General features: G+C 40.2%; 5 protein-coding genes across 9 annotated transcripts; 2 read left to right on the top strand and 3 right to left on the bottom strand.

Moving 5' to 3' along the window:
- The first annotated feature begins 812 nt into the window (after positions 1-812).
- LOC147848228 (rab GTPase-activating protein 22-like) lies at positions 813-4,032 on the top strand. Of its 2 annotated transcripts, XM_087338574.1 has the most exons (6): positions 813-952; positions 1,947-2,076; positions 2,161-2,210; positions 2,294-2,347; positions 2,440-2,516; positions 2,589-4,032. In XM_087338574.1, exons 1-6 carry the CDS (start codon positions 918-920, stop codon positions 3,494-3,496), a joined length of 1,254 nt encoding a protein of 417 aa, XP_087194700.1. In that variant the 5' UTR covers positions 813-917; the 3' UTR covers positions 3,497-4,032. The 2 variants fall into 2 exon arrangements, with proteins under 2 accessions (XP_087194700.1, XP_087194699.1); XM_087338573.1 differs by having other exon boundaries at positions 2,440-4,032.
- A 2,198-nt stretch (positions 4,033-6,230) lies between these two features.
- On the top strand, positions 6,231-8,514 carry LOC147848227 (uncharacterized). The gene has a single exon (XM_087338570.1). The coding sequence runs from the start codon at positions 6,553-6,555 to the stop codon at positions 8,254-8,256; it is 1,704 nt and encodes a 567-aa protein (XP_087194696.1). The 5' UTR covers positions 6,231-6,552; the 3' UTR covers positions 8,257-8,514.
- LOC147848226 (pentatricopeptide repeat-containing protein At2g33680-like) lies at positions 6,878-14,209 on the bottom strand. Of its 3 annotated transcripts, XM_087338569.1 has the most exons (4): positions 10,149-14,209; positions 9,865-10,050; positions 9,079-9,619; positions 6,878-8,164 (listed from the first exon to the last, which is right to left on the bottom strand). In XM_087338569.1, the coding sequence occupies exon 1, from the start codon at positions 13,883-13,885 to the stop codon at positions 10,292-10,294; it is 3,594 nt and encodes a 1,197-aa protein (XP_087194695.1). In that variant the 5' UTR covers positions 13,886-14,209; the 3' UTR covers positions 6,878-8,164; positions 9,079-9,619; positions 9,865-10,050; positions 10,149-10,291. The 3 variants fall into 3 exon arrangements, with proteins under 3 accessions (XP_087194695.1, XP_087194692.1, XP_087194694.1); XM_087338566.1 differs by having other exon boundaries at positions 9,079-10,050; XM_087338568.1 differs by lacking the exon at positions 9,865-10,050.
- Positions 14,210-15,639: 1,430 nt separating this feature from the next.
- LOC147848225 (uncharacterized) lies at positions 15,640-19,981 on the bottom strand. Its single transcript, XM_087338575.1, has 7 exons — positions 19,851-19,981; positions 19,448-19,667; positions 18,142-18,296; positions 17,760-17,903; positions 17,566-17,669; positions 17,289-17,460; positions 15,640-15,850 (listed from the first exon to the last, which is right to left on the bottom strand). The coding sequence occupies exons 1-7, from the start codon at positions 19,896-19,898 to the stop codon at positions 15,767-15,769; spliced, it is 927 nt and encodes a 308-aa protein (XP_087194701.1). The 5' UTR covers positions 19,899-19,981; the 3' UTR covers positions 15,640-15,766.
- A 1,072-nt stretch (positions 19,982-21,053) lies between these two features.
- Positions 21,054-22,695, bottom strand: LOC147848224 (L-type lectin-domain containing receptor kinase S.4-like). 2 transcript variants are annotated; one of them, XM_087338572.1, is made up of 2 exons: positions 21,809-22,695; positions 21,054-21,745 (listed from the first exon to the last, which is right to left on the bottom strand). In XM_087338572.1, exons 1-2 carry the CDS (start codon positions 22,643-22,645, stop codon positions 21,302-21,304), a joined length of 1,281 nt encoding a protein of 426 aa, XP_087194698.1. In that variant the 5' UTR covers positions 22,646-22,695; the 3' UTR covers positions 21,054-21,301. The 2 variants fall into 2 exon arrangements, with proteins under 2 accessions (XP_087194698.1, XP_087194697.1); XM_087338571.1 differs by having other exon boundaries at positions 21,054-22,692.
- Between the last annotated feature and the right edge of the window lie 2,143 nt (positions 22,696-24,838).

The following is a 24,838-nucleotide window of genomic DNA, read 5'->3' as shown; positions in this document are numbered from 1 at the left end:
CTTCCTTGGCATATTGCACAACACATTCAATTGGTGTCTTAGCCCTTATTGTCTACGTTCTATGTCCCATAGCCTCATCACATGCATGTGCGAAAACGACCAACATCACCCAATAATTATGAAACTGGTGACACCTCGTGTTCTATATACATTTCATAAACCTATTCATTAGTTTTAAGTTCGGCATATTGTGCTCAAGTTCACAACAATAGTGTGTACAGGTTCCTTGCTCATAAGGCACAATCAATCCTTTGGCCGGCTGATAGGACCATCATCTCAAACTACCGGCGGCTCCATTGGCCGACTAACCTGACCATCATCTCAAACTTCCGGCTCCATTGGGCAAGAGAACCTACTGGCCGGACTGACGGGACCATCTTGTCAAACTTCTGGGTCCATTGGCCTAAGGGAGGAGCCTCTTGGCCGATTGACCAGAAACTTCCGGTTCCATTGGCGGCTGGTGGTGGGGTAGGTAGGTGCTCTGTTTTTGTAGACTGATCAGAAAACCTTCTCTGCTCAGAATTTTCTTCTTCTGAATGAATTAGGGTTGGGGTTGGAGGTCGCCATTGTTTCGTCTGCTCCCTCAGATCCTTTCGTTTCTTTCTTGATCCATTCCTGTGGACCCTCTGTTTCATAATCTTCCCTTCTCTCCTTCTCCTCGCGCGATCTGTCGCTTGGCTGCCTCAATTTCTCCTCTTTGATCTTCATATTCCCCCCTCTCTTAGGAGAATCCATCGCCGCAGACAGAACTCAACCCGCTGCCGCGGAGATCCCTCGAGGTATTATTATGCAGAGAAAGGAGGAGATTTCTGTGTTTCTTTAAGAGCTTTGCGGAATTGTGGAAGCCTTCATGTCAACTTTTCTGCGACAGGCCTCTCTAAAACATTTCTCCAGGCTTATTGCTGAAGCTTCCAGCCATGACTGTTGGTATTGCGCTTCTTAACAGAAGAAAGTGAGTATTCTACACCGTCTTCTTTCAATTCGTTTCTGTGCAGAAATCTCTCCTGCTTCTTCCTTTGAATTCTCCATGTCCTTTTCCGAGTCCTCAGTGGCGTTTCCAGTTGGATTTTCTGTATTCTTTGAAGATTTTGCGATGCAATGGCATTCTCTTTCTTATAAACTCGCCAGATCCACGCTGTAAAAATTCTTGCTTATTCTTATCAAAGAGCGAGCCTTCTTTTCGATAGAAAAAGAGTTGTGTTTTACCTCTCTCTGAATTGGGGGAGAATCCTGTTGGTAGATTAACTCATCATATAAAAGGAACATGTTTTCCCTCCTCCTTTCATCCTGTGAGCTGCAAAAGAGAGAAATATCTGCATAATTATCCCTTTTCAGTATCTGTCCAAGTTCGCGAAGTAGCTGTATGTATTCTTCTGAAAGCAAGAGCGTTTCACATTGTATATACCCATGTATCTATTCGTGCTTACAGATCTTGAAACAGCCATATTTTTTATCCTGCAAGCAAGCATTTTCTGTATTACCCATATATCTGTTCGTGTCTACAAATGCTCAGATAATTTTATTCTTTTTTAAAGCAAATGGTTCTGTGTATTTACTTGCTAATGACAGAATTATATTTACTTGCTAGTGACAGAATTTGTTAATGGCCCAGTAAAGTAGTATTCTTGCTCGTTGATCTTGCAAATTCACATTAAACAGTTTATATATATATATATATATATATTTGGAAAACAAAAGCTGCTTGTATAGTATATTGGTGAGGACATTATGAAGTGTGAATTCTCAACATAAAGTCTGTTTGTATTTAATACTAGTGATGACATTATGAGGTATTTGTTGAAAACTAAAGTCTTCTCTGTTTGTTAAAGGAGTTATAAGAGAGTAGATATTATGTTTATACTGAATATGTGTCTTCTGGAAACACCATGTTACTTTATCTGTTTGTTAAGGTTATAATGGACTCTATCTTGCTTTTGAGAACACAGTAAGCGCCTGCATAATCGTACTAAGAAGAATTGCCTCCCCCTCACATTGAAGCAGTGGAAAGATGCATTTGATGCAGAAACTGGGCGTTTGCTGGATGGTGACAAAATTTTGCGAAGGGTTCGCCATGGAGTGCGTAAATGTTCTAATTATTTGATTTTAGACTAAAGTTGTGATGATAATAATTTGCAACTTACATTTTCTTTATCTGTACAGGGTGTGGAAGCAAGCATACGGTCTGAAGTTTGGCCTTTCCTATTGAACTTGTATGGAATTTCACTCATGCTGAAGCTTTTTTTGTTGCTGGGTTGATGAGTGTCTATCTCATCCATTTTATTTTGTTTTGCAGCTACGGATTTGAAAGCACTCAAAAGGAAAGAGAGGCGGAAATGCATGTGAGAAGGTAATAATTGAACCAAAGCAAACTAAAAATGTGAACCTGCATAATTCATATTCCACATTGTGTGTTTTGACAGTTTCTTTCTCTATGTGCAGGCAAGTGTACGAGGATTTGAAAGGGAGATGCAAAGTTTTATGTGAGAGTATCTCATCGAAGACGAAGAGCATGGCTGGTAACGAAGATATCTTTACGAAAAGGGGATGTACACTATTATTCGCATCTGAAGATGTAATCCTGTGTAAAGGAATGGAAGAAGACAGCCCGGTGGCATTTCAAAGAAGTAAAGCGGGATTGGTAGAAATGGATGCCAAGGCAAAGCAAGAATTTATCGATTGGCAGCGTATCATGAGGCTAGATGCTGTGCGCATAAATGCTGACTGGGCTCAACTCTCCTCTTCTCAAGCAAAGATAACAAAAGGTGTAGCAAACCAACTAGCGATGGAGGTGGGCTTGAGGGATGATATACTAGAGCCATCCTTGCAACATCACGCTGCGAGATTGGTGTCTATACTGGAAGTATATGCTGTGTATGATCCCGAAATTGGTTATTGCCAAGGAATGAGTGACCTTCTATCACCATTCGTCGCCCATTTAGATGAAGATTATCAAGCCTTCTGGTGTTTTGCATCATTTATGCATGCTGCTCGGCATAACTTCAGGATGGATGAAGAGGGTATTAAACGGCAATTGCAAATGTTTTCCCGGATCATGAAGCACAGTGATCCACAGCTTTATAGGCATTTTGAGAAGATTGATGCCGTCGACTGCCATTTCATCTACAGAATGGTTGTGGTTCTCATGAGGAGAGAACTGTCCTATGAGCAAACGTTATCCTTCTGGGAGACACTTTGGGCAGATCGAACTGCAGTGAGGCTTGATAAAGTGAAGATTTCCTGCAGGCGAGGTCGGGATAAAGCTCCACCCAGTGATGATCTACTCCTTTATGTCATAGCTGCGGCAGTTAGACAGAAAAGAAGGGTGATCATGGATAACTGCTTAAGCATGGAAGAGGTACTTGAAGAGTGCAATTATATGTCAGGAAATCTGAATATATGGGTCCTTCTGGATGATGCTCGGAGACTAATAGCATCCTGTCATCATAAAGTTTCTGCTGATTCATCTAATGGCATCCTCTTCAAAAACGGAAGGTGATAATCGATAAACTGCATCTGCTGCAAGGAAAAGGTGCTTGAAGAGTACAATTGCATATCTGACAATTTGTGAATATGTGGGTCCTCTTAGACAATGATATTCGGTGTCTACTAGTATCCCTTCATCATAGAAATTTGTGGAGATTGATTTCAACCTGTAAAACCTAACAAGGTTGTAATCAACATACATGCACACAGATAGAAAGAAACTTTTCTAATTGCTGCCCGCCCTCAGTATTGGAAAGAGAAGGACCTAACTGCATTATCCTTCTTCTGCTCTTTTGGTCTTATCCTGAGGCCTACAATTTTGCTCCACACCCCTAAGCCAGCCCCTCCCTAAGAAAATAAAGAAAGCAGTTATAAATGGGTTTTAACCAAACATCTACTGTATGTGTCGTATATGTATCTGTAAGGTGTGGTAGGCGAGGCGTTTCATGTAAATAAACTCTACAATACACGATGACTGAGACATAATACAAATGTTGTCTCTGAATATCTGTATACGTTGGATAATCAAGCTGTTAACTTCAGTTCAAATATACGATGAAGCATTGCACTCAGTTTTTTCTTGAAGTTGTCTGTGAATCTGTTTGGGAGAGCAAAAAGTTTTCAGTTTTCAGCCCTTGTGCTTTCACTGTTGGTTCTAAGATGAGGATAAATCTACCAAGTCTCTCAAGTCATTAATCTAGAGGCAAGGACGTGACTCATCTGATGATTGTTTATTATTGCTCAAGGCATATTCTACAGCAAGCTGAAAGAGCTCGTGCCTGTAAGTTTTGCATGTTGAGGGTATGTATTTTGGAATGCTTTCAGTCCAACCCAAATAACTACTGTTCATAGCTGTGTTCAATGTCGTATCTTTTGATGATCCTTTCCTAATGTCCATGGTTTTTTCTATGTTCAATGTACATCCTAAATGAAAATGCATGTCCATAGTTTTGCTCAATGATTGATCTAAATGAAACAACAAATGCCTCATCAGTTTTGTTCAATGGATTTACATATTATGGTACCATTAGAGTGAATAGTGTTTATTTATAAAACGAAACCTTCAAGTGGATGAGATTTGTAAAATGAGGAGTTGAGAACAATATATGTCTGAGAGACATTTTAAAATGAGGTTTGTGAAATGAATAGTTGAGAACAGTATGTGAGTATGAGAGACATGTTAAAAACAGAGATAATCCCAAGCACCTCTTCCAGAACATGTTCTAAGAAAGTATTTATATATGAGAGACCTCGTTTCTTTTTTGGATAAATCTTCTCTTTAATTTTTCCCCCCTGGGGATAGATGGACCATTTTGTGAAGTACTATCTTGTGTGTTTGATGAAGAAATGAATGTTATGCATTGTTTGTTAATATGTTGCTGCATTTGATCATCTGTGTAAACAAAGTTTGGGAAAAGGGTTTGTGGAAGTCTTGAAAGAGTAATAAAGGATTGGAGCGTATATTGATTGAGAGCATGAATACCTCACTTGTAATGCTTTTACGGCTGAAGAACATGAAAGGACATTTAATGAAACAACAAAACAAAGTAGTTACTTTTACCTGAGGTGGAAAGTAAGAAACGTTTGATGATCGGAGGCACATTTAAGTTGGATTAAGGTCATTCGAGCCTCAATCATATCGTTCGTGAGAATTGAGATATAATGTGAAATATGAGCATGATCAACAGCGTGGTAGAAATTAATGTTGGAAGCCAGAAGAAAGATCGATATCCAAATGGTTTGTGATCTTGTAGACGGCTATTTATTAGCAATATTCTTTCTCAATGGGAAAGAATGATTATTGGAAATATGTCAAATTGAATGTCAATTCTGTAAAGCCACTCATTTATGAGAAAATGGATGGGTGTGTGAAACTGAAATTGATGATAATCACGACACCAAACCCAATACACGGGAACAATTGGTGTGTATGATCGATCACAATCTAAGATTCTGATAGCACGATCATCAAAACATTCCCCAACATGTACTACATATTTTGTGTGTAAGAACTTAATCTATTGTTAAAGCTGAATATGTAGCATGAAATTTTTGCTGAACTTTACTTATCTTAAAAAATGTTTGAGTCGCTGCTCTATTTTGCATCTCTCTTTGAAAGGTTAAAATTCACTATTGCATGTAGGAACGACAGAATGCATCAAAAATTTGCTTTTTGTGTCCGGTTTAATGCATCTCACTTCGTTAATAGGAAGACATGCTCCAAATGAAAGTTGATGAATGTGAGAGAAGACATCGATCTCTCTTGCACTGCTTTTGAATTTATATTGGGGTTCATTAACCCTAGTGGAAAGCCATACTTCACCCGGTTCATATCCCACAAATTTACCAACTGACATTTGCGAAATGCAGGGGTGAAAACTTTAACAGCCTTTCTCTTACATAAAGGAATACACCTAAGGACGTGTGGGAGGAATGGTATACCATGTCTAATAATTTAAGTTCAGATCCCAACTGTCATGGAATTGTATGTATGTTACCGATCCATGGAATCATATGTTACCATTACCCAAGAGAACCGAAGGGTTGGGCATTATGAATTATTTTAAAATTCTATATTCTTTTGTATTGATCATGCAGCCCCATTTATCTGTATTCTGATAGGATATGTTGAACTACATTAGGCCCAATTCCCTGTTAGAGGATATTGTACTCTATAAGATGATGTGACTATATACATACCCCGAAAGGCTAATTATTAATCATGTACATGTTCCTTTTACGTATTCATCTTCTAAATTCAGATCATATACGATCTGTTTCTCTCAATTAACAAAGGGTGACTGCCTGTTTATTCATCACCTCAACAGGCGATGAAATGATCAGCTCTGAGACATACATTTCTCGTCTGGTGGGAAGCTGTGGTGGTGCGGCAAGCTTCCACCCATCAACGTGCGCTAGCACCTAGGAGCTCACCATTAAAAGTTGGGAAATCAATTACTACGCTGATCATGGCTGATCATCATCATTGAGAATACACTGAGCTACCCCACCGGCATCTCGAATTATGACACTGTCGTGAGATGATCACCAGCTCATTACATTAGTTCCATGGATCAGCCACCAATGAATTCCACACAATGTGGGATCTACTGGGAGAGTGACGACTTTGGTAACACGAGACATTCAGCCCATGCCGCTAGCACGTGCTCTCGGAAACATCTAGGAGAATATCTCAGCCCAATTTCAACAATGAATGTCCAAGAAATTCGAAAGGATGTCAAACCTTTTGGGCCAGAGACTCATGAGTATCATGTATCGTCCTCTAGTAACCCATTGAGTCTTATTCATACATGCAGATCAAAAGGCACCTCATTCAAAACAGAGGCTACAAAGCATTGTGGGAGAAATGAAATAAAGATCCATGGAGACCATCTTAGATGTGAGGGTTGTTTAATTCCAGGGGGTAAGTTTAATGTCAATGCATTAACGAATTCTCACAAAAACCCGAAATTAAGTCTCCAATGTACATTGAGGTCATGGTTTAAATCCATCAAGAAGAAGGGCACTCTGCATCCAGCTTCATCAATATTGTGCACATGCCAAGTAGTACATGACACTGCGATCAAATCCAAATCCAATACACATTCTGAGATAATATCTTCTCATAAAGGGGAAGCAACCTCGAGCCATAAGGATGATGAACAAATAGAATTAGACTTGACTTTAAATTCTGTCCATGAAGACGCAGTGTCTGGTACTGAGCGGGAACATAGAGATGTGACAATCACAGAGATCTTTAAGCTCAAAAGGGTCGTACAAGAGATGGAAAGCAAACTCGAGCAGCTGGAGAACAAGTATAAACTCCAATATACACCAGCAGCATTACAAAGTAAAAAAACAAACGCATCAACCAACAACAGATTTAGCATCACAGTTGAAGAAGCTGCATTGTCTGATGGCCTGGTGGGTAGTATTTATGATCAGGTACCTTGGATTAATATATCATCTGATTCTTGGCCAGGTACTCTGCTAGAGCCCACAAAGGAGGAGTTTTGTAATGCGGTGGTGGAGGCGAGAATAGGGGTGAAGCAAATGTGCAGAGCTCTGATGCAGGACCAAGCAGGCATCCACAAACTAGACGCCTTACTGCAAGAACTTCATGTTGATTATGTGCATATCAATAGTCGTATTGGATCTGTTAAGGCTGTGAAGTATCATCTGGAGTCTTTGTTCAACCAAGTCTTTTATGAAGACTTTGAGAACATAGAGTTCAGAAAGAGTGGCAGCAGCCAGATCCATTGCATGTTGGATCCAAGGCAACGGTCACTAACTTTCTACAGGACTTACACAAGCTTGTTGCAGGTGGGGTGGGACGAACTGTTGATATACAGAGGCGAATCCAGTTCCAATGCCTACAGTGAGAGCTTTGATGAGTTCTGCAATGAGAAGATGAACAAAATTGCAGACAAAGTGTTGCACTGGGAGATCGGGGAGTGGCCAGATGAGGTTGCAAAGTCCTTCTTTATTGCAGCCAGGTGGATATGGATGCTTCACCTACTAACCTTCTCTTTCCAGTACCCTGCTACAATTTTCCGGGTGGGCACTGAATCCCACTTTGATCCTCGTTACATGGAAGCGCTTCCCTACGCTCGTGATCAGCATGGCAAATTCTGGCTGAACCATCAACATCATCATTGTGCTACATTGGAGCACCATGATTCTGTAAAGATATTAGCCATGGTCATGCCAGGCTTCTTTCTGATGAACCATAGGATTATCAGATGCAAGGTCATGATCTGCTCATCTGGCTGAGAAAAAACAGTTATTCAATATCCTCCTTGTGGTCTATCAAGACATCCACATCACTCTCCATCACTATGGTTGCTCTTTTTTGTTAGCATTTTATCTCGTTAAAAACCTAAGCTTTTATTTTAGGGTGAAAAAAGCAAGTGTGCTCACCACTGTTTTAAATTAGCATTGTCTTTGAAAGCCTATTGTTTTGAGAGCCTGACGTTTGAAAAGTTTTTGTTAAAGAAGAGAGTATTCAGATAATTGAGTAGAGTTTGGTTCTTCTGACTGTAATGCTTCTTTTCCAAAGTTAAGAATACTTGAGAGAGAAGAGGTAAATGGATGCATATTTAGCTCCAGACGTATGATTTTACCTTAACATTGAATATGGTGTCTATCACACCACTCTACATATTGTGTCCATATTCCATGCTAAAGAAATAACGCAAGGAAGAGGGATAGTTAAACCAATCAAAGCTTGCTGCTTCACCCAGCTGAGAGATAATCCCCCTGATCTAAGATACCATCACATTCAAAAAGATAGAATTTATTGGCACTCACACTTGTCATGTCTACTAGTAGTTTTTATTCAGAATCTGATAGAAACTAAACAGTGACTGGGGTTCAATGCCATACCTTTATTCAAATTAATAAAAGATTACTCTCTTTCTCCATCCCATGAAGATCCGTCTTCATCAAGAAATATGAGAATAGAAAGACCATGATTGTAGGAATATACAAATTTTAAAAATTATCTCACAATACTAGAGTTCCATTTCCATAAAAACAAGTACAACAATTGGCTTGATATCCGAACATTCAACATATGTTTATCAAGTTCTTTACCAGATATACCAACACTGTCGCACACATTTGGACAACAAGGGCTGTCCAGGCGCAAGATCTACAGAATGGCTACTTCTTCATTGCTTACACCTCTGAGCCCTGCAAGAGCGACTCCACCATCGTTACCCTCCCTCATCTCCATTAACAGCAGTTACCGGGAGTATGACTTGACTTTAATGAGAAACTTCTCAAGCAGGTGACTAAGATTTCCGGAGAGCATCATCCACAAGCTAGGAGATTTAAGACGTAGATATTACAGGAAAATTGAGGAAATCATCATTTGTCTTCAGCATCAACCTTCAAAAGGACCTTGGATGAGAAGGAGATATTGAATATACTGCAAGATAGATGCAAGCTACTCTAGAAGCATTATTTTATGGCTTGATTGACACAATGAAGGCATTCTCTATTCTTCTACAAACTGATCCATATGTAAGCTATCACTCCCCAACCCTAGCATGATCCACATATAGCTCCCTTATATGCCTCTGGATGACTAGCTCTGCAAATATAGTATCTTGTATCACAGAGCCTCTTAGTCCTGTTGTACAAAATAAGTAAAAGGTTTACGAATTCTATATTAGTTTCACATATATATTTCTTGCAAACATGCAAATACATTTTATGACACGAAAATATATAATACCAGGGTTAGATTTTTCATTCCTTACAAGGATACATTTTAGGTTTTAACTTTTAGGTTCAGTCTCAACTCTATGGAATTTTCTGTTTTATGGACATGATATTACAAAATATGATGATAGTGAGCTTTTGGTTTACTTTTACCCATACAGAGACATTGATGCAATGACCTAGCTCAAGCCATATCCATCATGGAATGTATCATGAGATCAAGCCATATGGCAGCCTGCAACCTGACTTGAAAACCGTGCATGGGATACTTGCATCCTTTAGTTCATTTCTGGGATATGTTTTTTGCAAAAGATCGGGCCATCTGTGCCAACCTGAATCCTACAATTTGCAACACACGATGGTTAAAGAATCCTCTTACAATTTACAATACACACAAGTATACAGGAAGCTTGGAGGAGCAAATTTCAAAAGAATACCTGACTAGCACCCCAAAATTTCCATCAGCCTCTCTAGTCACCTCATCATATCCATCCAATGCAAACCCCAATCATTTATATTGCTATTTGGTTCGGTTCATGATCATTGACTGTCCATCATTTCTTTGAGTTTGTCTATTATTTCAAATTTGTAGTTTCCTATATTCCATTGGTACTAAAGCATTCTCCAATATATGACTTTCAGCATACATGCTTGACAGCAGCACATATCCTGCTATTGTATCAGAATCCAATTTGATAGCTTCATTCAAGCACAATTTTCCCATATTTATATTGCCAAAGCATCTACATGCTATCAATAAGGTCATCCAACTACACGTATCCGCTGCTATTGGCATTGTTCGAAGCATCAACTCAGCCTCTTTAAGACAACCAGATTGCCCAAGGAGTTGAACCATGCAATTATAATGCTCAATACTTGGTTGAATGCCATATTGATCCTTCATCAAATTGAAGTAATCATACCCTTCTTCAACGTTTCCTGCATGACTACAAGCTGACAAAATACTAGTAAATGCAGCATCAACTGGAATTAATCCCTGTTGTTCCATCTGTTTCAGGCAATGCCCTGCTACTGTGTGTATACCATGTAGAGAATATGCCGAGATCAATGAAGTCCATGAAACCACGTCATGAAATGGCCGTATATTGAACATCCGGTGAGACTCTTCCAAATTTCCACATGCTGCATACACGATAATGAGCAAATTGCCTATGGCAACATCTGAATCAAATCCATTTCTTATAAGTTGATCATGTATCAGACTTGCCTGTTTCACAGCTCCCATCGATCCACAGGTTTTTAGCATGCAAAGAGCTGTGACTTTGTCAGCTTTAATCCCTTCTGCTTGCATTTTTTCAAAGACTTTCAAGGCTGAAAAACCTTTATTATTCCGCACATACCCAGAAATCATTGTGTTGTAAGACACCACATCTCGATTATGTTGCTTAGAAAAGACTGTGAATGCTTCTTCCAGGTTTCCACATCTAACATACATGTCAATCAGAGAGTTCCCAAGGATGGAATCCACATCAATCCTGCTTTGCAAAAGCTTTCTGTGCACCACCTTGCCTTGTTCCAATGATCCTATAGCACTGCACGCTTTCAAAATACATATAAACGTTACATTATTAGGTTCAACATCTTTTTCCACCATCTCCTGAAAAAGTCTGATAGCTACAGCCCCATGTCCCTGCTCAACAAGGCCTCCAAGAATTGTATTCCATGCCACTATATCTTGATAACTGAGTTTATCTAGAACTGATTTAGCATCTTCAAATTCTCCACATTTGCTGTACATATCCACAAGGGTATTGCCAATTACTATATCAAGAGCATATCCATTCTCACAAGCCTGGCAATGTATAACTCTGCCTTGCCCTATGTCTCTCATACAAGCACATACATTAAGAACACAAGAAAAGGAAGCTTCATTTGGACTAAGGTTCTCTTGCAGCAATATTTTAAAAAGCTTGAGGGCACAATGGTTAAATCCTTGCTGGGAGTATCCAGCAATCATTACATTCCACGTTTTTAAATCTCGTTTTTGAGAACCTGCAAACAGTACATTGGCATCTTCAAGGCTCCCACATTTTGCATACATGTAAATAAGTGTATTTTCAAGGGTTACATCAAATTGAAGATTTCTAGTGATAATATCTTTATGAATTAGCCTGCCATGATGTATGCCTCGCATATTACCACAAACCTTGAGGACACAAGAAAGCAGAATTGTGTTCAACTCCAATCCCTCCTTTAGCATTTCAGAATAAAGATGAATAGCATGAGAACCACATTCGAGTTGGCTGCATCCCGTGATCATTGTACCCCATGAAACGGCATCCCGACACTCCATGGAATCAAAAATTTTGCCAGCTTCAGAAGAGCATCCACATTTTAGATACATATTTAATAGAGCATTTGCAAGAGCAATGTCAACATGAAGCCCTTTATTGATTACCCAGTCATGTAGCACCATTCCTTGATCTACATTACCCATATTCTCACAAGCTTTTAGTATGCATAAAAATGTGACCTTGTCAGGTTCAACTTCCTCTTGCAACAATTTATGGAAGTAATTCAACACAAGATTATAATGTTCTTGCTGTAAATAACCTGTGATTATTGTATTCCAAGAAACCACATTTCTGGTGCTGGCTATCTCATTGAATACTTTACATGCATCCTCAAAGTTTCCGTATTCTGCATACATATGCACAAGGGCATTGCTTACAGCTAAATCCTGAGCGTAACCTTGTTTAAGTATGTTGCTATGAAGCATTCTACCTTGACTTAAGGTTTCTGACGTGCTACATGCATTTATAATACAAGGTAAAGTGACATTGTCGGGATTTATGCCTTCCTCTTGCATTCTATGGAAAAGCAGCACAGCAAACTCACTGGAACCATGTTGAACATATCCATTTATCAGAGCATTCCATGTCACCACGTTCTTTTCATCTAATCGGTCAAATAAATTACAGGCATCCTCTATTCTTCCAAACTTCCCATACATATCCACGAGGGTGTTTCCAACAATTATATCTAGTAGTAAACCACTTCTAATGAGGTGATCATATATAAGGTCACCCTGTTGTTTGGCTCCTACGCTGCCACATGCACTCAAAAGGCTTGAAAATGTCACTTTGTCTGGTTCAATTCCATCTTTAACCATCCTTTTGAAATGGTCATAAGCAAGATGGCCATATCCTTGCTGAGAAAGACCTGAAATTAGAACATTCCATGAAATGATGTTCTTCGTGTTTAGTGCCTCAAAAACTCTGCATGCTTCCTCTAACCTCTTGCACTTCACATACATGTCAACAAGAGAAGTTCCAATTGACACATCTGACTCAAATGCAGCTCTGATACACAAGTCATGTGTGACTTCACCTCTTAGTAAGAACCCTACATTGCCACATGCCTTCAAAATACACAAAAGAGTGATTGATGAGGGCTCGATGCCATTCTCAATCACTCTGTCGAAAAGATTCAAAGCAGAAAGGCATTGACCCTGCTCAATAAGACCAGATATCAGTGTATTACAAGCTATAATATTCATATTTGGAGTTTCCTCAAACACCTGCCATGCTGCACTAAGATCCCCACATTTTGTATACATGTCAATTAGGGTGGTTGACATGATGGCGTCCACTTCAACCTGACTTTTTATAATTTGCTCGTGCATTGCCCTCCCTTGCATGAGCTCACCAATGTCACCACATGCCTTTGCAATGCATGAGTAGACAAACTTGTTGGGCTGTAAATTCTCCTTTTGCATTTGGTGAAACAACTCAAGCACATTCTTGCTCTGCCCCAGCACACTGTGAGCTGAAATGATTGCATGCCATGTATGTAAACTAGGCTTCTTTATATTGCAGAAGGTTAAGGAAGCCTCTAATAAGTGCCCATAACGCGCAAAAGCCCTCACCAGATGATCTCCCAATGCAGCATGCTCATCGAGTTCAGTGCTGATCAGCAGAAGGTGCAAATGCCTGTAGGATGCTGAATCCGAGTCTTTCTTTCCATGGCTGTTACACAGAATGTTATACAGACAGTTGCGGGACAAAGATTCCCCTCTAATGTGTAAGAACTGCAGGGATTGAAGCTCTTTGTGGAGTCCTAACCTAGCTACTGTAGCAAAATGTCTCGATTTCTGAAGACTTTTAGAGGTGAGAGAGACTAGCTGGAGCCGGTGCAAGAAGGTCATGGTCATGAGGACGATCTAGATATCTACTTTGACCATCTCTTTTATTAAGGTGGCCACCACTGAGATGGATCCCTACCCTGCGAGGCTGAAAACCCATGGTTTCTCATCCAAGATTCAAGGTATGATGACATCCTTTGATGGCCCAGGATTCCATAAATCCAAATGAGTATACAGACCATCACCATGTCACTGTTTCTGCGGCATTTTTCTGATGTGTCAGACCCGAAGTTCTAATCTTGGACGACACCTGAATTCATCAAAAGTAAGCGTTCAACTGAGGAAAACTGTCGTCCGCTTCTACAGCCCAATCGCGTGCTGTTTATTTGGCATTCAACTCCAAAATTATCGTATTTACTCAACAGCGGCCGATTACTTAAGCAAATCCTGAATCGAGCACATTTATTCTTAATCCAGTGTGAGAAGAAAATAAAATTTGGTATGATGGTTATGTTACCCCCTACATAGATGACACGTTGATCATGGGAAAGTGGATGGAAGGCATCTTTGCCTCAGAATACGAAGTTGCACCTTAATTCGACGCGTTCATAATCAAAGTAGTATAGAAGCTCATGTCATATACTTAGCGAAGGGAATTAGAGGTATGATGCATGTGGCAGGAGAAGCGGAGATAGTCAAGCAGCCAATTGCTTAGGCAAATGGAAAAGAACACACTCTCTCCTCTTTTGCTATCTCCCTACTTAATTATTTTAATTAACCATAAACTATGAAGGTATACGCCATTAATCTATAATAATCACCCCTTTACCAACTTCCAAGAGTTTAACCTTTTTGTTAATGAATCTGAAGCTCAAGCCTAATGCTTTAGGAGCTTCATCAACAATCTTGCTTCTTGGAGGCACCATCATTATAGGTTCTCCATACCCTATGAGCAACTCTCCTTTAATCCTCCCAAGCACATTGATCCAAGGCTTTAAGTTCAACCTTAGCATCTCTTGAATAGGTAGCTCGATATATTTGGCTAGAATGTGATCAAGACCTTTATTGGTTTGGAAAGGAAGCACATACTCCATTGTAGATTCCTTTGATTTATGTTTTTTACACATGATTGCTTAGACATTTCTCATTTCAACTCATAATACATTGTCATGATTGATCATGTGCACAGATGTCAAAGGTGTGACCAATATGTTAACCTGAAACACAACTCGAATCTAGAAAGATGGCAGCTTATTAAAATATAGAATCTTATATCAATTCTCAAGATTGATTCAACAGCACCCAAATATTTGTTTCAAATATTTGACAAGAGATGCAGACACTCATTCGGAAAACACTGTAGATTCAGTCTTAAAGGTCAGAAAGACTCATCCACCCTTAATATATATGATCTGTAAACCTAGTCTTCAGGACTTCATGCAATACAGAGATATTACAGAAAAAATGCTTCCGCTTAGGAGAGGAGAGGGATGTACTAACAATAACATTCATGACTATCAGATAATTGAACGTACAGCAAAAGTAGTCTGTTGGTTCAACAGAAAGGATAATAGCAAGGTGCCCAATTTTCTGAAAGGAAAGAATCTTGAGAAAAAGCATACTTGAATGGGGCAATGTATTAAACCACTAGCACCGCAAATGATGCTCCATATTCTCATGATGGATGCATGAGTCTACAATAAGAGGTCATAACGAAAATGCTACAATCAGATACACATTATCACATCAGAGACCATGAACCAATCATAACACTTCCAATCATAGCATCATAAGCTGTCAAAACATGACATACCAATTCAAAACAAGAGAAAATAGAAATATTATTGATTAGCTTGCAAATGTTGAATATCTAGTAACATAAAATTGAACTGCAGACAACAAAATCAAGCTCCATGCTGAATTAGGCAAGTATTGCTTGAAGTTGAATTTTCATTTTTCTTCCTCGCTTTCGTCTTGGAAAACTGATGCAACCTTGGCAATTAACTTGCTTCTCTTGACTGGTCCAGTTGACATCTGTTGAAGAAAGAATTAAAGGTTAACTTAACCACTTTGAATTTATATAATAAACAATCTGAAGATAGGGTCATATATAAATATGAACTGCAAGTCAAGGGAAATAATTCCATAAGAGAATTACATTACGACGTACAAACTACCCAAATCATTTGCACCCAATAGTACTCCACGAGACGTGGAAAAAGAGTGGAATGGATGTCTCCCGGAAAACAAAGTATCTAAAAAGCAGTCCCACAATTACAATGGCTGGAATGTCATCATAAAAGAATCTGGAATTATATGCTAGCCAGTCTTCTGTCCCACATGAAACTCGGGTGTTTGCTGCATTTTAATGCTAGTTGAGAATGGAAATCTATAGATTATCCTTCAAAAATCTCTTCTCTTCATTTTTTACAAGGAAAAGGTTTGTGTTTTACGTGGTGACGATAGCATTATTGTTCTCACACGATGATGTACTGCCTTTGCAATACACATTGCTTATTTTCTTCCACTTTATAAAGTGTAAAACACCTTTCGTAGATTCCAATATAATCAGTCATATTTGTGATCTCCTTGAGGCTCCAATTTTGTTTTCAAATAAGGCATATGGACTGTCTCTTGCTTTGCACTAGCATAACAAATATCTTAAACTTTCGTCTGTCTTAGCTCGTCCATTCATGCACAACTCCACATTTGTAATAATACAGGGTCTATTGCTGTACTTCAGTGGGTGTATGTATTATCTTGAGTTACCTACCAACTATATCTCAATAAATTGCTTAGTGAATGCACACGATTCACAAACTATGGTCGTTCATTTTTCACTGAAACAATTCACACACTCGTGATGAAATAAATAACCTGCAGCCTGGAAGCTACTTATATGAGTCTTTCTGCTCTATGGATGGAGCATAAAGAAAAATTAAAATGACTGATTATATGTTCTGGAATGGTTGGTGAAAAGCGATACAATCAGCTGGGACCCCCTTCACAATAACCCTGATTAATCAGTCCCTCTCAGAAACATACTATGACAAAGAATTCTCAGATTAGCCATGAAAAGCTGATATGTGCCGCTTTGGTTTCACCAAATCCTGTCATGTTCTGTGTCCAGCTAGTACTAAAATCCTCACTATGTCCGCAAGGCCCACATTTTGCATTTTCACATTCTCATTCAATTTGGACAAATTTGCAAAATATTTAAGGCCTCTTCTTGTCTGATCTTTTTCAATCCGGACTTATTTTTGTTCAACAACTCTTTTTGTCCACTAATCTGTCATCTTCCCCAAAGTCTATCACAACCTTTTCGAATTAACTGTTGAGGCAACACGTCCAGAACAACATCAAATCATATCTTGAACCGTGATTATGATTCTTATCACTTAATGAGCTCAGATTTGAAATTTCATCTGCTGTTCCACACATTTAAATGAGAAATTTGAAATAAAAACCTTACCTTGTTAGCTGAGGGCTTTGCTGCGAAACCAAATTTCAAAGCACTGCGTTGCTGCTGCAGAGGAAGAGCTTTATGCATGTTTCCAGCCTCTACATCTGGCAAACATGATGGTGGTATCATTGCCTTTTCTTCTTCTGGTTGCTGCTGTTGCTGCTGCCTTTGAGACTCAGCTCTTCACTGTGTTAAGTCCATATGCTCTACTTCCATCCATAAACAAGAATATTGTCTTCATAACAAAAAATGCAAATTGACATTAGGTTTCTATCTGAAAGGATACAGTTGAGCCAGTCTTTGAAGCTCCTTTTCATGACGTAACTGCTCCCGTTTCTGCCGATCATCTTTCCCCCTGCTTGCTTGGAGTTCCCTCATTTCTTTGAAACGCTTTTGATAAAAATTATAGAAAGGTAACAGTCAGCATTCACCCAAGGTTTCTTTCCATGATATTGAGTAGCAATCCCACATCATATTTACCTTTTTGTGGTTATGATCGTATGAACTTAAATGAGTCTCGAACTCCATTGCAAGTTTATACTGCTTGTTGCAAAGCTCGCAAAGGAACACCTTCCTAATCTCCTTCACCTCCGATTGGATCTTCTGCTCTCGCTCAGCCTCCACCTGGATGTCCAGAGTGCACACGGAGCACCCGAGAAAAGCCACCAGGGTAACAAAGCGCCACACAAATTGTGCAAATTTGCCTTACAAGGCTCTCATTCACCAAAAGACATGTGATCTACAAGACCTATGGTTGCCGCCCCTTTTTAAGGATGATCGAACTGACATCAGACAGAATGAAGGCCATTCTTGTACCTCTACATGCACCCCACACAGTCTCTTCTAAGAAAAGAAAGATTACCTCTCTTCTTCTCGCTAATTCCTCGGTCTCTTCTATCTCGACTTCCAGTTTCCTGCGATGAACATTTTCTTCTGCAGTGTAGTAATCATCTTGTTCTTGCTTCCCTAGCCCAAGTTTTGCATCCCGAGATTTAGCTCTGATTGGCTCGACAATACCTATAAATCACAGGTCAAGCATAATAGTGATTATAGGTAGTTTACACCAATATTACTCTCATTCAATGATTACCCAGCTCCCACTTCACATCTAATCATTCTCACGTTTCCAGCCATCATTTGTGAATCCAAATATAAAAGGCATGTTACAAGGAAATATAACCAACAAAAGATGATGTGTTCTGATGCTAACAATTCTCCAAGAACTAAGGCAATTACTAGAAATTGGTGAAAGTTCGGTTTAAGCCAAACCAAACCACAAAACTGCAGCTTAACTGACTTAGTTCAGGATTAGAAATTTGTAAATGGTTCAGTTTGGGCATTTTAAGGGTTCGTATTGGTTCAATTTAGGGTTTAACAGCTTAAAAGTTTTAGTTTGAAATGGTTTGAGTTTGAGACTCCTAAATCAAACCGAGCCACTGCAGATAACTAGCAGTTACCAAACAATTGTTTCATTGGATTCTCTTAACATTCTTACTGACATTATCTGACAATCTGTTAACAATTCTAACGGATAACAGAATATGAACCTTGAATCCAGGTTAGATCATAATTAGAGAGGAAACTGTGTCAGGAAAACAACCAAATAGGAAGATGCAAGGTTGTGACAATGCCATAAAGCGAGACAATATTATGTTCTCCACAATTATTGCTACTATCTAAGTCTACGAAGCAGAGCAATTTCATACAAAACTAGATTTTTTTACCCTTTCTGGTTCTCCCATTCAGTATAAGATCGAGTAGTGAGAGTACCACTATCTGAAACCACCTTGGGCTAAATGGTGATAAAGTGATCTATTTCAACACTCATTTAGGAATTCATGGAAGAATCACAAGACCTCTATTTCATTTGTTCACGTATCTCAGAGTTAAATCGAACCGTTATGCCACTTGCTAATGACTGTGATTTTATGCAGGTCTAGATTCACTGAGTGTCTATTTCCTAATGCCAGTGATTTGCAAGTTCGAGAAAAGAAAATTAGACATACCAGGAAAAGCCTCGAGTCACAGGAAACATTGACATATAATCAGCCTATTTCCTTACCATGACTAGGATCATCTTACAAAGGAATATTTAAAATGTTCAAAGGGAACATGAGCATAGAGAATGGTAGAAACAAGTTTACGATGTCTTCCGACCCTAAATATACCTTGCTCATCTTTCCCTAGGCCTTTGCCTTTCCACCCCATTTTCTGCAAGAGGCGGAATCCGACATTCGATGACGTGAGTTCTGTATCCTCGGAAGCTTGCTCCAAATTGTCCATGTCGAGATTCTCGGTAGGCCTGTGCGTGATAGGAAGCACGAAATCATCTCCAATATCTGTTTCCTCGAAGGATGAGGATGCCGCAGAAGAAGAAGCGGGATATCCCTGTCCGAACATCGACAGCAGGAAAGAGCATCAAGGAGGCAAACCCTAAAACCTGAACCTTTTTCCTTGTTCCCTCGGAAGCAGAGGGATCAGAATAAGGCAATAAAAAAAGAAACCAAATACACAGAGAGAGAGAGAGAGAGAGAGAGAGAGAGAGAGAGAGAGAGAGAGAGAGAGAGTTACATCTGCTTCCTCCTGCCCTGCGTCATGACGATTCCATTGAGTAGACATCGCTAGCTCTTCCCCTGGATTAGGTCTGTTGTATGATGATAATGAAGAAGAAGGAGAAGGTTACTGTTTGTAAAATATGTATATGTATAGCAATGGGACGGTTTCGGCTCAAACCGAACCGAACCGTTAGACACGGTTTAACGGTTTATTTGTTCCCAAAAAAATTAATGGTTCGGAACTTAACTTGGAAATGGGCAGGGACTGAAGTCTGGAGGAGGGTGTCATGAAAAAAATATCGTGACTGACCATCACGTATTTATACATACATACATATACGTATTCGTATACAAATACATATACATGGGTTTACATATATACATACACTACCCGGGTCCCATATTGCCTAGCCCCTCCCCCCAACCCCCCCTCGTATCTATTCAAAATCCATCGAGACATATCCAGAAACCATCCGGCCTCCATAGACTGTGGGAGGCAAGGTGGTATGTGTATGTGTGTATGAGCACATTCGGAAGAGGTCTTTTGGGAATTTCATGACATTCAAGAAGAATTACCGATAAAACTTCCTACCTTAAAATTATTGAATTGCTTTCTTTAGGTTAACACAAATCTCGACTATGTTTCCTCTATAAGAACTCCTCAGTCCCTACCTTGCACGTTAAATTCATACTTTAAACAAAACATCCACAAAAGTGTACGCTTTGATTGTTTTTTTTTTCTAGTCGGTATTAAGTTTCTCTTAATGGATGTAATGCAAATTATTATGATATGGAACATGGTGACGACATGTTGGATGCATTGACTATTTTGATCCTAGATTAGGCTATTTGTATACAAACAACATAACACGATCTCTATCTTTGCTATGTATGTATGTATCTGAATGGTTGCCATGTTCTTCGGTGTTAGGTTTCGGGTGTGAGTATAGAGAAAATCAGTCACCTACGGGAGTATCCACAAGTCAGAACCATTGATCACAAAAATGAGCATCCATGGCTATCACCAAGTAGCCACATTTTCACCATCCATTGATGGATGCCACACAACACCAAATCGAACAATAATACCATGCACATATTCGATTAATCATATCACATTAGGCATTTCCATAGGAATTTCAAAAGGATCCCAGGTTATTAGAACTCAATTAAGTTATTTCTTTTGCACACTAGATATGTATATATGTGTACAGAGACAAAACAAAAGGAGCTGCTATTATTATTATACAGTGCATCCATCGTTAACATATGTTATGTGTACAATAATGGTTTGGGTAGATATTAATGAGCTCTTATAACATTATTATAGCTCCTCCCCCAACGCATACATATATATAGCCAAATCTAATACCAATACCAGGCCACATTCAATACAAAAGAAAAATCCATACAAGGGACTTATTATGTATGTCTGTATGTAGCTTATCATCTACTACCTATAATGGCCTAGCAGGAGGACTCTTCTGCTTTATCTTGGGTTGGGAGTTTCTCATAACCATTGCTTGTCGTCTTCACCTTGCCATCCTCTAGTTGAAGATCAGCACCCCACTTGGGACACCCAAACAGGATGCGGGCTTGCTCCTCGGGTAGTCCCTTCTCCAGCCGGCGGCGGACGAAGGACCACGCCAAGAACACAACCCCGGCGACCACGGTCCCGCAGGCGGCACCAAAGAGCAACGAGAATACGATGCCCCACACGTCGTCCATGTCGCCAAACCACGAGTCCGCGCCATCATCGTGATGCTGGTCATGATGATGATGATGATGATCTGGGTGCCATTCATCAGGTCTATCATGTGGTTGCCAGTTTGGGAATCCATTCTTGTCGTGTGGGCCGTGATGCCAGTCTCGGGGTGCGTCATGGTGCCAGTCATGGTCATGAGGACCATGGTGCCAGTCATGGTCACGAGGACCATGGTGCCAATCATGGTCATGAGGACCATGGGGGCCTAGGGAACCCGGACCATTCTTATCATTCCACATGGCAGTGTCTACCACCACAAAGGTCCATGAGTAAATGGCGTGGCTTTGAGGGGAATCTCCTGTGGAAGAGGATAGCCCTACATACATCTCCTCTTGCCATATATTGGAGAGGTCGACGTTGTACGCGATGATGGGGATCTCTGGCCTCTCCGCAGATCGGCTAAGCCTAACCTCTAGCCTCTTCATGGGGGCTCTGTAATCTATCCACACATACAGTCTCTTGCCTGACAAGCCATCTGAAACATCCGCAGTGGCCAGAGAGACGAGGCTCTCGATGTCCAGGCCCACATGGTGATCGCTAGGGTCTTGGAATTGTGCATCCATGGATGTGTCGAATTCGATTAAAAGGGTGTGGGGCGGCAATGAGAGGTAGGGCAGACCGAAGGAAGGGCCGTTCTGACCGTGGCTCTGTGCGGGATTGGAGGGAGAGATGAAGAAGGCAAGGCCATCGCCATTGCCGGCGTCCATGGAGAAGGAGAAGGAAGTGAAGAAAGACATGGAGTCATGGTTGGGGGAGCGGCTGCGGAGGGTGAGGGGCTGAGTCAGGAAGACGCCACCCGTGGAGCCCGAGATCTGGAGGCTGCCATCGGCAGGGAGGAGGTGGGCGTCGCCCAGGAGAGACAGGAGCTTCGGCTGGGCGAGGGGTTGGTTGAAGTTTGGGAACTTGAAGATGGTGGGGCGAGAGCCATGGCAGGCGAATCTGCGAGCGAAGGGGGAATGATGGAAGTAAGCGGAGCAGGTGGAGATGGAGATGCAGAGGAAGAGGAAGAGGAGGGAGGAAAGGTTGCGTCGTGAAGAGCACGCCATATGCAGGGAGGAGGTAGGTATGCAGAGATGAGAGAGCAGAGCAGGCTTTTTCAAAGGAAAGAGCGAATTTTGTTTGTCATGGCAAATTTGGGGGAATCTGCAGGAACATACTGATACATACATACATACAGGCGAAAGTCAGTTCTTTTGACCGATCAACACACAACCCCCAACTCGGTCTCTAGAGACTTTGGCGTGTGTTGAATGGCAAACACAATCGAACCTCCGTGTGTGTGTGTGTGTGAACGGGTCTGGTGACTGGTCTGGTCCGTTCACACGAACACACTCACTAGACCACACCGCCCATCACACGTCGGACGGACGTCCCCCCCCATAGCAAGCCCTTCTCCCATGTCTTGCTCGCGCACACCTGTCGCACGCTCTTCCCTCATGGGTCTTCGGTTGTTAATGCTAAAACCAAACTCTCCGACCCTCCAGGGAATAAAAAATAACAAGCATCCTGTACAACGATGGTTCGAATGCCACATCTTCATGTCGTTTCACCCAATGTAACTTAATCGAAGCATGACAACATGTCATTTGAATCATGCGAAGGCACGAAACAAGATTGTAATCGACCTGTCATTTCAGATTACCAATGGGAATCAAGAGAAGCATCCGACCATCAAAAGGATGCCCAACTATCGAGACCATAAGAAACGCGTATGTGGAATGCTCAAAAAATTTATATTAGATGAGGAACATAGTTAGTTCTTTTTGCTTATTTTGATCACATGAAACTTTGTATTCTCAATAGTAAATCTTGTTTTTTCAACCCATCACCTTTTTTGTAGTCATTTGATATGAAAAACTCAATTGTGAACATGATCAAGCCCAAAGCAGACCTAAATTGAACATTATGCTCTATCGACACGCTTATCAAACTTTCTAATTAACTTTGACTTATGATGGTGGTTCATGGGTCAAATCAAGCTTAAAAATTCAACAAAATGTTCTTAAATATATTGATATAGATCTTTCTAATTAACTTTCCCTGATGACGGGGTTATGTAGGTAACACATCCCAACCATTCAAAATACTCACGTGTGGCATCCATGCATACCTTGTACATATATGGGGACCCATGCCCTTTACATCACCTCTATACTTCCTTGTACAAGTGCCTAGTGCGAGACTTAGCTTAATCCATTGCACGATCATCATGTATGTACATTACAATTATCCATGTCCTACGAAAACCATTAGCTTGAACAATAGGTAAATGGAAGCTTCACGTATAATTCCATCTACTAGCATCCTTGAAGCTACGTAGAAGAACGAGAGTGAAGACCAACTAGTGAGTGCCTACACAAAATATTGGTATTCTAGAACCTAAATGCATTGTGAGTCATTTATGTAGAAAGCAAAAACTCAACAAAAACATTGAAGGATGCACACAAAGAAGTAAAAGAGACAACTACCTGTAGGACAAAGTATTCAACAAGAATGGTGGCAATGCTCTTCAATGTAGATTGAGGAAATCGACACCCTACCAAATCGGACATACGTCAAAGAGGAATAAGAAACTATTTTCTCAATGTTTGGATAAATCCTCCTAGCAAATGAGATGTTGCAAAACTTGTGCATGTCATTCCACATGACACCATATAAACGGTGGTACTATGGTTCGTATTTTATGTGGCATATATTGTTACTCTATGATATACTTGAATACTCTTTCCATGGCAACGACCTCTACGAATCAAGCATATATTTCTAATAGCATGAAAGTATGAATATCACTTACTTCTGACACGCTCGTCACATAAGGTGATTCACAATAAGCAAGATGATTTGTTTGACAAGCATGATAACTTAGGTGTCATACTCAAATCTCCACCAAGAAGGGCGAGCACATGTGTATGTGTATTATTTCACATAGAAAGATTTTACTAAAGAGTAGAAACGACCCTTCTTAGGAAGGATTCAAGTACAAGATGATATGTATTTTTATTTGGTCTCCTCGTGAATGATAAAATATATACTCTACTCTATTCTCTTTATCCCGCTGTCCTTTTAGATGTTAGTGTGATGCTTTACACCATAGTATCAAAGTCGTAAAATTGAGAGACCCCACGTTTGATCCTCGCCATGGGCTAAACCTCATCCCAAATATTGTATTCTATATGTTGTGCACGTTAAAGTCTCTCTCTCTTGTCTTTCACACACACACACACACACACACACATACT

Source organism: Azolla caroliniana, unplaced genomic scaffold (genome assembly GCF_043228905.1).
Source record: "Azolla caroliniana isolate FFs.n. ecotype wild unplaced genomic scaffold, voAzoCaro1.0.p SCAF_448, whole genome shotgun sequence".
In the NCBI taxonomy this organism is placed as follows: domain Eukaryota; kingdom Viridiplantae; phylum Streptophyta; class Polypodiopsida; order Salviniales; family Salviniaceae; genus Azolla; species Azolla caroliniana.
The sequence above is the reverse complement of the archived record's forward strand: the minus strand, read 5'-3'. Positions and strand labels throughout refer to the sequence as shown.